The sequence below is a fragment of the Bos indicus genome, chromosome 25, assembly GCF_029378745.1.
Source record: "Bos indicus isolate NIAB-ARS_2022 breed Sahiwal x Tharparkar chromosome 25, NIAB-ARS_B.indTharparkar_mat_pri_1.0, whole genome shotgun sequence".
In the NCBI taxonomy this organism is placed as follows: domain Eukaryota; kingdom Metazoa; phylum Chordata; class Mammalia; order Artiodactyla; family Bovidae; genus Bos; species Bos indicus.
In genome coordinates this window covers 40,137,851-40,154,232 of record NC_091784.1, presented here as the reverse complement: position 1 = coordinate 40,154,232, position 16,382 = coordinate 40,137,851, and the positions used below count along the sequence as shown (strand labels likewise).

The 16,382-nt window shown below is 50.8% G+C and overlaps 1 protein-coding gene across 1 annotated transcript in view; it reads right to left on the bottom strand.

Moving 5' to 3' along the window:
- LOC109578577 (monocyte to macrophage differentiation factor 2) overlaps positions 1-548 on the bottom strand; it is a 123,855-nt gene extending 123,307 nt beyond the window's left edge. Inside the window, exon 1 of the mRNA XM_070780261.1 lies at positions 359-548. Coding sequence (XP_070636362.1) covers positions 359-390 — 32 coding nt within the window. The 5' untranslated portion in view covers positions 391-548. The remainder of the gene's footprint in view (positions 1-358) is intronic.
- Positions 549-16,382: the final 15,834 nt, after the last annotated feature.

Genomic DNA, 16,382 nt, shown 5'->3' with positions numbered 1-16,382 from the left:
GATGTCGATCACACACTCAGCGCGTTCCCAGCGATTAGGAGGGGCAGAGTGCGAAGCAGGTGGGCGAGATAAAGCCTGCCTAACCACCCATGCTTCTTCCCCCTTCCTTGGAGCCCTGACATCCCCCACACCCAGATCACCCCCCGAGCCATGGGGCCGTCTCTGCCTGGGGCCCCCCCAGCAGGCCCCTCCCACTTGGTGACGTTCATCTCCAACAGTAGATAAGAATGGGCACCTACGATGTTCCTAGCAGGGTCTGGGAGCTAAAAGCAGGCACAGTCCTGGCCATCTAGAGCGTGCGGTCTGGTGTGGCGATCGCAAACCATTTGTCTGATGCCCAAGTGATAAATCTGAGTACCTGTCACCTGCCTGACTCTTCACATACATCATCCCATGGATCCTTTCAACAGTCGGACAGTGATTCCCCTTCAGTCGACTGGCTGAGGCTTGGACAGGAGGCTGGGGACCGACAGGAAGGGTGGAGCCGGGTTGTAAACCCACAGCGACCTCACAGCAAACCCCTTGCTGGTCTCTGGAATCTCTCTTTCAGTCCCCCAGCCTCCCAGCTTGAGGCACCAGGTGGATGAAGAAGGCAGGCCTGGGGAGAGCAACAGCCAAAGCACAGGTGAGGTCTTGGTGGGGGGGCGGGGACTGAAGAGAGGAAGCGGCTTTGCCTCGGGGGTGGGCGGGGGGGGTGGGCGGGCGCCAAGGCTGGGGGAAGGCGTCTCAGCTGAGGCTGATCCATGGCTGGAAGTGAGCCGGGAGGACCGGGGGCAGCCAACGGAGGAAGTGCCTTCCAGGCAGAGGGAAGGGCGTGTGCAGAGGTAGCCTGGGTGACGGGTCTGGACAACACCCTCTGGGCACTGGAGAGGCAACGGGTTTTAAGCAGGGGCGTGGGCACGCGGCCCTCTCCAGGAGGATGTAGCGGGGGTGCTCACAGGAGACCAGCTGCCGTTTAGGGCAGAGACACCCAGCGGAACTGAGGGAGCAGAGAACAGAGACGCTGGAAGACAGAATCCACATGTCTTCAAGGGCTTCCCTGGTGGTGCAGTGGTTAACTGTCCACCTGCCAGTGCAGGGGACGCGGATTCGACACCTGATCCAGGAAGATTCCCACGTGCCGTGAGGCCACGTGAAGCCCGGCTGCCACAGCTACTGAGCCTGGGCGCTCTAGAGCCCATGCTCCACGCGAAGCCCTTGGACCGCACCAGAGGGCAGCCCCTGCTCGCCGCAACTAGGGGTTAGGGTTAGGGAGGCCCTTGCACAGCAATGAAGACCCCACACAGCCAAAAATAAATAATAAATAAAGAATGTCTGCAAGTGGAAATGGAGGAAGAGAAGTCACTGAGGGTACCTCCCCCCAGTTCCCAGCTGAGACCCAGCTTCTCGTCGACAACACCAATTTTCATCAAATCTAAGACACCAGCCAGGTGAGGTGCACTTCTGGGTAACACTCAGAAAGATAAATTGCTGGCAATTAATTTTGCCAGCGTGGCATCATGAACTTTTTTCAGGCATACAGAATTCAAAGAATGGTACAGCGAACACGCATGTACACACCACCCAGAATCTATGGCTAGCATTTGGTCCCATCACATATCTATGCCTCGATCCATACATCACTCCATCTGTTTTTTTTTTGAGTGCATTTCAAAGTAGCTTGGAGTCATAATAGACACTAAGGTACATATCATTAACTAGAGCTGAATATGTGTTTACGGCCCTTTTTTAGGAGAAAATCTACAAAGAATGAAATATAAATCTTGAGCGAACATTCATGGGTATTTGACAAGAACATACACATACATAAGCCCAATTCTTTCAAGACATAGAACCCCAGAAAGATCCTTCATATGCCAGTCAACCTCCACCCCATCCCCAGGGAAAACCACTCTTCTGGTTAGTTTTGCCTGTTCTAGAACTTCACATACAGTCTGTATTCAACATAATGCCTTTGATGTCCTTTGATATCCTTTGATCTTTAGCGTTAAGCCTCTGAGATTCATCCAAGTTGCTTCATGGATCAGTAACTCGTTCCTTTTATCACCAAGTCTCTTCCCCAGGGTGTGGGTGTACCGAGGTTAGTGTGGGCACTCCACTGTTGACTGACACCTGGGCTGCTCCCAGTGTCTGGCTGTTATTGCCAGTAAAGAGGTCATTGAATGCTAAGACACATCCTGATTTCAGGGCTAAAATGGGAACTACAGGACGAGCCAATGTGAACAGAGAACTTACTACCTGCAAGGTGTGTGGTTTGCAGAGATTCACTCATTTCATCTTTCAGCATCCCTTGGTAGATTTCCCTCCCTGTTGTCCAAAGGGGGAAACTGAGGGAGAAAGAGGTTCAGTCCCGTGCCCAAAGTCAAACAGCGTAGAAAGGAGGGATCAGGAGGCAGAGCCAGGGAGGGCGGATCCAGGGCTTAGCCTCTGTGCTGCCCTCCCGGGAGGCGGGGGTGGGGGGGGTGCCCGGTGTGCCTGGGTCGCACCCCAAGAGCGTGCCACTACTGGTCGCCTGTATCTTGAGGGCCCTGCAAAGATCCAGGCCTTGTGGGGGAGGCTAAGACCCTCCATGGGCCACACAGGCCATGGAGTGGAGGGAGGACTCAGGGAAGCTTCCTGGGGCAGAACCCACAGGCCCACCTAACTGCCGCCAGCTACAGAGAGGGGGTGAGAACAGGGGCCCAGGACCTGCCCTCCCCCACCGGGCTTCAGGGGCCCAGCAGAGTCCTTGCCAGGCCTGGGCCCCTCCCTCCCACCCCCTCCCTACCACAGCAGTCTCTCTAAAACGCAAACCAGATCAGGCCAGTCTCCCTCATCCATGGCCCTCAGGGTGGGCCTCACCCACCATCACAGTAAGTGACTCTAAACTCCTCCAAACACACATGGCTTTCTCCTGCTCTGTGACCACACGGACGCCGTTTCCTCTGCCCGGAACGCCTTTCCGCCTTAATCTGCCTGGCAGGCCTCGATTTGTTCTTCCAGACTCAGATCAAAGGGCTCTGAGGGAGCTTTTAGGAAAACAGCTTCTTCCTTTGTGCCACCTTGGAGCCAGCGTGTGTCTTATCTATGTGTTATTACATGTGCATATACATGTATACACGTGTGTATGTGTAGATGTGTGCACATGTGTGTGCATACGTGGTATATATTTACATGTATGTGCATATACATGTGTATATGTGTGTAGCTATATATACATGTATATGGATGAAATTATATAAAGATGGTTTTTGTGTGTGTGTTAGTCACTCAGTCGTGTCTGATTATTTGTGACCCCATGGACTGGAGCCTGCCAGGCTCCTCTGTCCGTGGATTCTCCAGGCAAGAATACTGGAAAGGGAAGGCCATGCCCTTCTCCAGGGGATCTTCCTGATGCAGGAATTGAACCAAGGTCTCCTGCATTGCAGGCAGATTCTTTACTCTCTGAGTTACGAGGGAAGCAAAGCAGTTTATATATACATCTCTCTCTCAGATTCTACAGTACATTCCAGACTTCACGACCTACATTAAGTGTGTATGTCACTGCTGGAGCGCTGGTCTAACCAGGCTGCTCCGTCCTCTGCCATTGGTCGAACCTGGGACTCAACCATGCATGCCTTGTTCAGGCCTCTGTGTGCCGGGCCTGAGCCTGACCGAACCGCCCGCCCAGGGAGGCAGGGTTGGGGGCCGGGAAGGTGGCTGGGGAGGGGGACTCTTCCTCCTTTCCAGCCTTGACCCCCTCCCCCAGCAGCCGGCTTCAGAGCTGACCAGAAAGGAAAGAAGCAGCTCCCCCAGCTGGGTTCCCAGGACGCAGGCTCTGAGATGAGCTTAGTGAGCGGATTTATTAAGGCACTATTTTGGGGGTGGGTGGCAGGGCGGGGCGAGCTCTTGGGCTGCAGTGAAGCCTTGGCTTCAGCAGGTCCCCAGGGGCATTCTGAAGCTGGGGAGACCCTCCAGGAGTGAGGGAACTGGGTCTTCACACGCTATCCAGGCCTGGCAGCCTAGAGGGTAACTCTGGGGGTCTTGCTGCTCCCAACTGCCAGCTCTGCCTGGGTCCCCTCCCTCTCCTCCCTGCCTCCCACCTCCTCCAAACACATCGCTCCTCTCCTGACTTAGCTGGGGGTCCAAACCCCGAAACGCCCCAGCAGCAGAGAGCAGGGCTGGAGGACAGCCGTTGGGGGCTGTCAGGGGTCTGGACTTTGTCCTCCAGACACCTCTTATCTAAGCCCGGTGATCCGAGGGAGGAGAGATTCCGTATTACTTCTCTGTTTGCAAAGTGCCCAAGGGCATCATTCAAGTGAAACCGGTCTCATGTTCAAAGAGACCACTAGGGCTGGAGGGACCTTCTGAGAGAAAGAAGCCGAGTTCCACGCCAGGCTCTCCAATGCCCTGGGGGCCTAGGTGGAGAGGGAGGGAAAGAGGGGCAGGAGAGGAGCAGGTATTCTTGCTCTCAAACTGTAAAACTGGAACTTGCCTGGTGGGCCAGTGGTTAGGACTCCACCCATCCAATGCAGGAGGCTGGCTTCGATCCTGGTGTGGGGACTGAGATCCCATATGCCGTGAGGCATGGCCAAAAGATTTTTAAAAATAATCTTTAAAAAACTCTAAAATAAAAATATAGCGATACCAAAAGAAGAATGAAGTTGGAGTAATCCTGCTAGGTGATTTCAATTAACTTTAAAGCTACACTAATCAAAACGTTATGAATAAGAGAAAAGAACATACAGACCAGCAGAATAAAATAGATCCTTTGATTTTTGACAAAGATGTCAAGGTAACTTAATGGCTATACAGGACGGTCTCTTCAACAAATGGTGCTGGAAAAAATTGGATATCCATGTGCTAAAATATTGTTACTTCCATATCTTATATCACATATAGAAACGAGCTCATAGGCATCGGTGGTTTCTGGGGGCTTGGGACCGGGGTGGCCGAACATGACGACAAAGAGTGAATCTTAGGGGTGATGGATTTGTCCTAGATCTCATTCTTGAGGGTGATTGCATGACTACATAAACCTGTCAAAACTCTTAGAACTGAACGCTTCACGAGAGTGTATTTTGCTGCATGTAAATTATACTTTAATTAGACTGAAAACACTTAAAATACATGTAACGGTATAGAAAAAAAGCCACGTTGTACCTGCTGGGCGTGTGTGTGTGTGTGTGTGCGTGTGTGTGTGTGTGCGTGTGTGAGAGCACAAGAAAGACAGACAGCAAGTGTGTGTGTTTGGGGGCCCATTTGCTGCTGTAATTGATGGTTATCAACTTTAACTTTTTTAAAATGATGTTTCTTTATCATTTCTGTTTGCCATCAGATAACATGCCTGAATTGAGTGAGCTAGCATATTCTTAAATATCTTAGAAGCTCAATTTCATTAAGCCTTAGGAATGACATTCTCATAAAAACTCTATGTATATGAACTTGCTAAGGATATGGATGGACAATTTGAATCTCCCTGTTTTAGCAGCCATCTGTATTTATCCAGACTCCTTAAGGGATTCACCGATAGCTGTCCACGCTTCCCAGGTGGCTCAGTCGGTAAAGAATCTGCCTGCAATGCAGGAGATACAGGTTCAATCCCTGTGTCGGGAAGATCCCCTGGAGAAGGGAATGGCAACCCATTCCAGGATTCTTGCCTGGAGAATCCCATGAACTGTGCCTCCCGGCTGAGTGAGGAAGCAGGCAGGTGAGCCTGGCATGTTGGGGCTTCCCAGGGGATACCAGTGGTAAAGACCTGCCTGCCCATGCAGGAGACACAAGAGATGTGGGTTCGATCTCTGGGTCAGGAAGATCCCCTGGAGGAAGGCATGGCCACCCACTCCAGCATTCTTGCCTGGAGAATCTCATGGACAGAGGAGCCTGGAGGGCTATAGTCCATAGGGTCACAGAGAGTCGGACGTGAATGAGTCGACTTAGTAGGCACGCACGTCAATAGCCGCTGTCCAGCACTGGAAATAACCATTCACATCAACTCCCTTTGATTACGCCTCCCCTCCTGACCTCAGTCGAGAGCAATGGACTAAGCTCCAAATTCTTTATCCATAGCACTAAAAATTAAAATAATGATTGGAAAACTAGCATGTGTTTTTAATTACAGAAATGTTCAGTGCTCGAATCCCCAGGAGCTGACCACAAGCCCCGACAGGCCAGCCCGTCTCTCATCCTCTCTGACACACCGAGCCCCTCATCCATACCTGCCCCATCCACTCCACTCACCCACCTCCTGGTTACTGGACATCCTGACCCTGGCCACCCTCGAGAGGATCCAAAGCCCAGGATCCAGCCTTAGAGGGTCCCTCAGGTCCAACGTCTGGGCCTTGCTGGCCTCTTGTGGCCAGAAGTAGAATTATCACACATTAAAAAGGAAGGCGATCCAGGAGTTGGCTCTGACTGGGGCTGGAGGTCGGGGTGGCGGGAGCAGTATAAACTAAGAAAACCTCAGCGGTACACGTCGGAATTTAAGATGCACCGACTCTCCAACCCGCTGACCCCAGCTCTGGGTATCCCGGATGAGTTTTCTCGCCAAAACACACTTCCTCTGGTTCTCAGTAAAAGAGATAAGAGGAACGTTCTCATTGTCAAGATCAAAGAAACCACATAACCCAGACTGTGGGGGCCCCTGCAGGACCAGTGTTCACGGACTTCTCAAGGCAAGAACACTGGAGTGGACTGCCATTCCCTTCTCCAAGGGACTGCGTTTTGTCAGAACTCTCCACCATGACCCTTCCGTCTTGGGTGGCCCTTCACCACATGGCTCATAGCTTCATGGAGTTACACAAGGCTATGATCCACTGATTCTGTCACTTCAACAAATCCCTGGCATGAAAATGGGTAGAGGGGAGACTGTTTTGATTAAAATGAGATTTCCAGGCTCATCACATCGTGATTCAAAGGAACCCACCATAAACAAGACCTGTTATACAGTCAGGGGGGATGGAGCCTGGACTGTGTGCTTGATAATGTTAAGGAATAAGTGTTCATTTTGTGAGGTGAGACATGGATTTATGGTCATGTTAAGGGCGGGGGGAAGGTTTTCTAGGATGTAAACTGAGGTACTATGGGTGAAATGAAATGGCATCTGGGATCGACTCCTCAAATATTTCCCCCAGATGTCAGGGAGTGGAGCTAACACAAGGAGAGTGAAGTGCTGACTGCCAGTGAAGCTGGGTTACGGGTGTGTGGAAATACATTATGCTCTATACTTTTGGTGTATGTGAAAATAGCCATAATTTTTTTTTTTTAATTAAGTGCTTAAAGAGGAACAGAGTAATTCCCTGGTGGTCCAGTGGTTAGGACTCTATGCATTCACTGCTGAGGGCCTGGGTTCAGTCCCTGGTCAGGGAACTAAGATCCCATACGCCACATGGTGTGGCCAAAACAAATAAATGAAAGGGGAGCAGAGAAGACAGCGGGACAGGGGCTCGGGGACCTGCATGGTCATGTTAAAAAGCAAAGCTGGGTCTGCTCACCTGCACACGGTAAAGCCAGTCTGCTGACACTCAGTCGTGGTGAAGGAAAAGGGCAGCACTCACTGCAGGCACCAAGGAGGGAGTCCAGACGGAAGCCTTTTCTCAGCCCAGCACGAGCGACGATGGTACCCGGACGCGGACGGCGGCGGAGAGCGGGCGCGGTGGGTTTCTAACTGTTTTGGAGGCAGGCTCTGCACTGTTTGCTGAGAGTGCAGCTGCCTAGATGCACAAACATCCCACAGCCAGACCAGTAAGTCCAGGGCCCCAGACAAGCGCCCTTGCAGCCGTCGGCCCCAGACACCGGGACTTGATCAGTAACCGACAACTGCCCCACTTCCAACTCAGGACCAACCGGAGAGAAGCAAGTTCGCACCCCTCAGCAGGAGCACGGCATGTCTCACTTCCCGGGAGCCTGCCTCCAGCCTCCCCGGCGGCAGCCTCCAGGCAGGACCCAGCTGAAACCTCCTCTTCTTTTCCCCACGAAGTCCCACTCCTCTGCCTGAGTCTCTGCCAGACCCCAGCGATGGCAGGCGACCCTCTTGCTATAGCAAGTGCAGACTAGACAGCCTCTGCTTGTTCTCGTGCGGGTGGTGGCTGTTCCTGCCCACGGCGGTGAGAGAAAGGTTTTTTTTTGGGGGGGGGTGTTCCCTGGCCGAAGTGGGGAAGGCCTAGGGGAAGAGTGGCTTCGGGGAAACCACTTTGGGTCAGAACCTGCTTTGGGTCTTTAAGTTGGAGATGCTCCATGTGAAGTCTCTAAAGGGAAGGCACCAACATTCTAGAGCCCAGGGGAGAGGTCGGGGAGAAGGAATAAATCTGGGAGTCAAAAATAAGATGGTACTGGGACCCACTGGTGGTCCACTGGCTAAAACTCCACACTCCCAACGCGGGGGGGCCAGGGCTTCATCTCTGGTTGGGGAACTAGATCCCACACGCCTGCCGCTAAGACCCGGAGCAGCCAAATAAATAAAGTGTGTATATATACATTTTTTTTTTTTTTTTTTTTAAATAGGACAACATGACAAATAGTGAAAAAGCGGGAACATGCTAGATACCTATCAACTCAGAAACGCTGCTTTAAACACGGGTGGGACAGCCATACAGTGGGACCCCAGAGCAACTTGTAGAAAACAATGCATTCCATCTGGATTGGCCTCGAAATGTCCCCAGGCTGCGTGGTTAAGTGGAAAAGCTAGAGGTAGAAGTGCAACTTTACGTAAGGATGGACAAGGAGCTCAGCGGCCCCTCTCCCTGGGAAGACAACTGTTAACTGGTGCCAGTGTTCCAGAACAATCAATCAACATCTCTGCAAATGGTCCTTGGGGCAGGCAGCAAGCAGAGCCGCATTCTTTCAAGAACACCGACTAAATCTATGCAAAGCAGCAGTCTGTAGCTTTCGAGCCACAACCACTGACGTCACCCAACCCCAGGGCCACGTCACAGAAGCTCCGCAGACAGCTGCGGAGGCCAAGAAGATGAGGCGGCTCCCTCCAGCCCAGGCTGGGAGGGAAGGGCTCCCCCAGTTTCTCATCACCCCCTGATGCAGGAACTCTAGACCTGGCCCACGTGACTGGCCTAAAGGACCCATCTCTGCTCTCCACCCAGTCCTCGCCAGGGGGAAGCTGTGTGCCAGGCGTCACTGAGAACACTGAGGTCCCCACGGACCCCACCCCGGTCCACTCTCCACCTCGAGACGTGTGTGCGGAGGAAACCAGGATGCCCCTGCATCCCCCCAGGGCTGGCTTGAAGAGCTTGGAGTGACGTGTGTGTCACTGTGAGAGGGGCTGGTTGCCACCCCCAGCTCAGGTGAGGCGACCCAGGATTCTGCTCAAAGAAAGTGGCAAGACTCGAAGATAAGGAGCTCAGCTCCCATGCCTGAGGGGACCGGCCGCATGCGAACCCTGAACCGAACGCGCTGGCCCTAAAGGGAGACCTCACATGTCTTGGTGGAGATGCTCGGACGTCCTGGAGTTTAAGAGAGAGAGCCAGAGGATGAGAAAACTGAGAAACCCCGCCTGGGGTTGCAGACAATCCTGGAGGCAGCAAGGGTGTGCCCACTCAGGGCAACACTTGGGGTCAAGGGGAAAGCCTTCCCCACGCGCATCCAGCCCCACCAAACAGATGGCCGCCTCCTTGGCACGGGGCCTTGCCAGAACTCCTGACCTAACCGCCACGGGACAGCAAGCTGCTCCTTCTCAGTGGCTGCTCTTGGAAGCCAGGAGGTTTGTTTGTTTTTGGGGCCATGCCACACAGCATGTGGGATCTTAGATCCCCAAGCAAGGACTGAACCCGCAACCCCTGCATGGGAAGTGTGGAGTCCACCACTGGAGTGTCAGGAAAGCCTCCGTTCAACCTCTCTTCATGGCATTCTCAGGAGGGGAGTTTAGTCCTGGTGATTATTGAGGAAGCTGATGCTTGGAGAGGTTGGGTGACTGACCCAAGAACATACAGCTGGTAAGAATCCGAGCCATTGTCTGATCTCAGTGTTCCGTACATCCTGACCCCACCTTCCACCGCCGCACCTCGAGCAACATGCCCGCCACCACCCTTTCGCTGCCGCGCGTCCTTCCCTCCTCCATGCCAGCTGTGCATCCTGCGAGTTTGTTCAGGACCTTGCCTGTGGGCGGGGCACTGCTGATCTCTCAGCATTGCACATGAGAATACTACTTGAGGAATGTTCTAGAGTCGCAGCTGATGCCTCTGTTCTGAAACAGGGCGGGACCCTATGGTCCTTGCCTGCCCCCCTCACCTCATGTCCTCTGCCTGCGTTTTGCCTTCAGTCAAAGAGGAAGCTTAACCAGAGAAATGAGAACACACAAAAAACAAAGTCAAAGGAGATCAAATGATAATAATGTGGTCACTAAGTATAGTCAGGGACCTTTAGTTCTTTCTCAAGGGCAATAGATAATATTCTGATCCATATCCTGTGAGCTGTCTTACAGATACTGAAATCCCAGGTGGAGAAATTAACTATATAATAACGGGACTGTACCCATGGCATGAGCTGCCACAATTCAGAGAACTGACCTCAAAGAACTGGAAATAAACCGACCCTGGAACTGAAGATGTGCTGTTGTTCAGTTGCTAAGTCGTGTCCGACTCTTCACGACCCCACGGACTGTAGTATGACAGGCTTCCCTGTCCTTCACCAGCTTCCAGAGTTTGCTCAGATGCATGTCCATTCATGTTGGTGATGCTATCTAATCATCTCATCCTCTGTTGCCCACTTCTCCTCCTGCCCTCAATCTTTCCCAGCATCAGAGTCTTTTCCAATGAGTCAGCTCTTCGCATCAGGTGACCCAAGTATTGGAGCTGCAGCATCAGTCCTTCCAATGAGTATCCAGGATTGATTTCCTTTAGGACTGGCTGGTTTGATCTCCTTGCATGGCATGGCTCATAGCTTCATTGAGTGATGCAAGCCCCTTTCCCATGACAAGGCTGTGATCCATGAAGGGGAACTGAAGATTAACTGTACCCAAAACAGTCAAGGTGATGCTGGTCAGGCCACCGATGACCAATCTGAAGATGACTGTCAGAGCTGACTGTGCTGTTTTTGCATGGGGCCCCCTCCTGTTCTCTATAAAAGCTCTTGCCCACTGGTTGCCAGTGCGGGGAGTCAGCCTTTGGACAGATGTCTGCCCTCCCCGTCCCCAGTCGCTGGCATCTAAAATAAAGCAGATTTTCCTTTCCACCAACTTGGCCTGTTTATTGGCGTTTCAGCAGCAAGCAGCCAGACCCTACCCTGGGGTAACAGTCCTACGGTTGATCAGAGGAAGGGAAGTGCTTCTCTGTGGGACTGGCATCAGGCGAGTCACCTCGAAGAGTCCTGAAGTGATGACAAGCCCCTGAGCCCCCTTCCTGCCCTACGTGCCATCAGGAATGCCAGCCATGGCCTGCCCAGGTGCGCAGGAACCCGAGGGTGTATGAGTCACACGCAGGTCAAGGTCTCCGGCACAAAGCCAGCCTGCTCGCCAACATGCATAGGTGTTTCCTAATACCACGTAGATCATAAAGCGGCGAAATAAAAACTAGATGAGCCCTCAGCTCATCCCCGTCACCAGGACTGGAGGCCTAGAATTTAGTTCTCCAGGCAGTGCTGTAAGCGATGGGAAAAGAGTGAACACCACTGACAAAAACTCTGCCTTCGTGGAGCATGTGTTCTAGCTGGGAGGGGACATTACTGGACATATTGGACGAGATAGGTGCTATTATTGTTGTTGTTCAGTCACTAAGTCCTGTCCGACTCTTTGCAACCCCATGAATTGCAGCACACCAGGCTTCCCTGTCCTTCACTATCTCCCAGAGTTTGCTCAGACTCATGTCCCTTGAGTCAGTGATGCCGTCCAACCATCTCATCCTCTGCTGCCCCCTTCTCCTTTTGCCCTCAGTCTTTCCCAGTATCAGGGTCTTTTGCAACGAGGCGGCTCTTCACATCAAGAGCCAAACTATCTTAACTTCAGCATCAGTCCTTCCAATGAATATTCAGGGTTGATTTCCTCTAGGATTGACTGCTTTGATTTCCTTGCAGTCCAAGGGACTCTCAAGAGTCTTCTCCAGCACCATTATTCAAAAGCATCAGCATTCAGCCTTCTATAGTATATGTTAATAGAAATATAGCACAATGAAAGGAATGGGGAATATGCAGAAGGGTGGAGGCTACTGTTTTCAATACGGTTATTCAGGTGTCCATACCACACGTCTTCTGACCAAGCCCCTTACATTTAGGTGAAGGGAGCTTGGCAACAGGCTCATGCCCTTGGCATTCACCACCCTTAGCATGTGCCCTGTTACTCAGCAGAAGATGGGATGGCTTCACTGAAGGTTCAGTTGTGGTGCCAGCTAAGAGGCCATGCCCTGTGAGGCCCAGTGTCACTCTACAATACACAGCACAGGGACTTCCCTGGTGGTCCAGTGGTTAAGACCCCACCCTTTCACTGCAGCGAGCAGTGGACTGACCCCAGGTCAGGGAACTAAGATTCCGCCAGCTGAGAGGCATGGCCCAAAACAAGACACCGTTCACGGCTGTAAACTAGAAGTGGAGGCGGTAGTGTTTTCTTACATATTACATCTAATTATTCACTTAAGAAATTTCTGTTTCCCCAAAACAGACTCAGGGCTTCCCAGGTGGCACTAGCGGTAAGGAATGTGCCTGCCAATACAGGAGATTCAACAGATGGGGGGTTCGACCTGTGGGTTAGAAGATCCCCTGGAGTAAGAAATGGCAACTGGCTCCAGGATTCTTGCCTGGAAAATTTCGTGGACAGAGGAGCCTGGCAGGCTACAGTCCATGGGGCTGCAGAGTCAGACACAGGTAACTGAGAAAAACAGATTCAGAGATACAGAAAATAGACTGGGGGTTGCCAAGCTGGGGGCGGGGGGTCCGCAGCGGAGGGAAGGGCTGGAAGTTTGGGCTTAGCAGATGCAAACTATTTATCTAGGGTGGGTAAACAAGCTCCTACAGTACCACACAGGGAACTGTATTCAATATCCTGTAACAAAGCATCATAGAGAAGAATATGCAAAAGAACATCCGTATGTATAACTGAGTCACTGTGCTGTTCAGAAGAAATTAACAACACTGTAGGGCAACTATATTTCAATAAAAAAGTTTTAAAGGGGAAAGAAAAAACACACAAAAAGAAATTTCTCTTTCCATCCACACAACACTACATTCACTAGAGTTTGAGATCCAGTCACCTACGACTCCAGGGAATAGAGTCACGGCTAACCCCTAGGGCATTCGGGGATTTCCACCAGCTAAACCAGTAGAGAGAGAAGGCGTTACTATCCTGAATGGACTGATAGATTCTGACGAACAAGGGGAAATCAAGTGGCATTTCAAGGTGAAGTCAAGGGCTGTCTAAAACCCAGGGATTCACCTGGGGACCCCTTTGTGTGCCTTCATTCAATAATAATGGGCCAAAGTAAACCATGCCAACTAATACAGAACCACCCGAAGATATTGCTTATGCTCTGTATCTTGATGGGCATTCACATTTATACATTAATACACCTACATAAGGACTTCCCTGTAGCTCAAACGGTTAATGAAGATCAGGGTTGATCCCTGGGCTGAGAAGATCCTCTGGAGAAGGGAATGGCAATCCACTCCAGTATTCTTGCCTGGAGAATCCCACGGACAGAGAAGCCTGGCGGGCTACAGTCCATAGGGTCTCGAAGAGTCGGACACGACTGAGCGACCAGTGCATGCACACCTACACGTGTAAATGTCCATACGGCCAACCACTAAAATGTCTTCAGCTGGATCCTTCATGTCCCCTCCCAAGCAACTTCCCCCCAGAGGTAACCACTGTGCTGCCTGTTTTTCACTTCATATAAGTGGACTCGTGTGGTATATATTCTTTTGTGCCTGGCTTTTCTCACTCAATATTACACCTGTGAGATTATCCATGGGCTAAGTCTTTTTCTTTGCAGCATGGTATTCTTTTATATGAATGTACCACAATTTACTTATTCATTCTCTTGTAGCAGAGTGATTGGCTTATTTCCAGTTTGGGGGTTATTGTGAATAAAGCAGCTATAAATATTTTAACACCTGTCTTTTGGGGGAAAGCACTCATTTCTACTGAGTATATACATAGAAGTAAAATGGCTGAGTCATAGGGAATATGTATGCATGACTTCTGTGGACACTGTCAAACAGTTTTCCAAAGTAATTCCAACAATTTAGGGTTCTACTCACAGTGTACCAGAGTTCCAATTGCTCCGCACTGTTGCCTGCACTTGCCACTCAGTTCTTTCCATTTTATCCAACCTGGCAGATGGTTGGTTGTCTCCTGTTTGCTCCTAATTTGCATTTTCTTGATGAGTGTCAATGATGACCACCTTTTCAGGTGCTCATTCACCATTTTGATGCCCTCTTCTGTGAAATGTCTGTGCTCAAGTATTTTACTCATTAATAAAAATGAGTTGTCAGTATTTTCCTCATTAATTTGTAGTTCTTCAAATATTCTGGAAATAAGTCCTTTGTCAAAAGATATGGATTGCAAATATACGTATCCCATTCCAACATCTCTTGATGATCTCTTTTGATGAGATGTTCTAAGTTATGATAACCAACTTTTTATTCCATGGTTAGTAATTTTTAAAGTACTTGTTTAGATGACTTTGTTTACATCAGAGACACTGCTAGTTTTCTTCTAGCAGCTTTATTGTCTTACCTTTCAACATTTAGGTTTCCTTCCACCTCAAATGAATGCTTGAGTATGGTATGAGGTGGGGGGATGGGGCAGAGTCTGCATCTTTTATAGAAAAGACCATTCTTTCCTCAGTGATTTTCTTTCTTCTTTTTTAGATTAAAATTTTCCCTATTTTTTTAAATTGAAGTGTAATTGATGTACTCACCCCAGTGATTTTCAAGGCACTTGTTTCCAAGACTACAATTAACACACTTGATCACACCATTCTGTATTTTCAATAGTGGCATATTGCTCTTGGTACAAAGATGAGTCTCTTGCCTAAAGTATCTTTCTAAAACTTCTTATTTAGTTTTTTAAATTAATTTATCTATTATTATTATTGGCTGCACTGGGTCTTCCTTGCTGTACCTGAGCTTTCTCTACTTGCGGCAAGTGAGGGCTACTCTTCCTTGCAGCGTGCAGGCTTCTCACTGAGGTGGCTTCTCTTGTTGGGGACGCACAGGCAGTACGGCATGAACTTCAGCAGTTGCAGCATTCCAGCTTAGCTGCTCCCAGCCACGTGGAATCCTCTTGCACCCCGGATAGAACCTGTGTCCCCTACCTTGGCAGGCAGATTCCCATCCACTGTACCACCAAGGAAATCGTCTTGCTGAATGTATCTTAACACCCAATCTGATTTGGCCACGTCCTATTTCTCAAGCCAAATCTTGTGTCGTGTCCACTGTCCCACTACCAGCTCAGACACACAGCATAGAGTTCCTTGGTGAGGTCACACTCTCATCCGTGGACCTCTGCCATACGGAACGCTTCCACTTCTTAGGTTGGTTACCTGCTACTCGAACTTCAGGTCTCATCTCCAAGAAGCCTTCTGGGGCTGCACAGTCCCCTCCCTTAAGTCTAGGTTAAGGGACCTCCTTACGTGATTTCATGGAATCCCAGCTTTGCAAAGGTCTTTAAGAATCTCTTAAAGGAGAAGGCAATGGCACCCCACTCCAGTACTCATGCCTGGAAAATCCCATGGGCGGAGGAACCTGGTAGGCTGCAGTCCATGGGGTAGCGAAAAGTCGGACACGACTGAGCGACTTCACTTTCACTTTTCACTTTCATGCTTTGGAGAAGGAAATGGCAACCCACTCCAGTGTTCTTGCCTGGAGAATCCCAGGGACAGGGGAGCCTGGTGGGCTGCCGTCTCTGGAGTCGCACAGAGTCGGACACGACTAAAGTGACTTAGCAGTTAAGAATCTCTCCCACTGCACCTCCGCTGAGGGAAAAGAGGAGGCCTATTTAGCTCACATGCAAAGCACTCCCTAAATATTACTAAATGAATCAAGACGTGTTAAGTAGAATCTGCTCCAGGGCTCCTAAACGCGGGGGTTGCCGTTCTCAGATTTAACACTTGGTAAGTTAATATTTCCGAGCCTCAGTTTTCAAATTTGTAAAACGACGACGCAACAGGGTCTACAAAGAGTTACTAAAAGCACCGGTCGAGAACGCACGCATTTGGCACAAGGACTGGCAAGCGGCGGCAGACCCCTTTTAATGCTAAAATGATGGGGGCGGAGGACACGGAGCGCCTACTCTTTCCAAAACGCATGCGCAGCCCTTGACGTGCCCGCAAGCCCGGCCCCCCGCACATCCTCACGCGTGTGCGTGTTCGACCGGAACCCGGGCCCGGACCGGAAGTGAAGGGGCGGGACCTCAGCAGCACGCCTGCGCCGTGAGAGGCCGTGCGACGAGGGGGGTGTGGCCGCGCAGGCGTGCCAGGCGCCCCGGC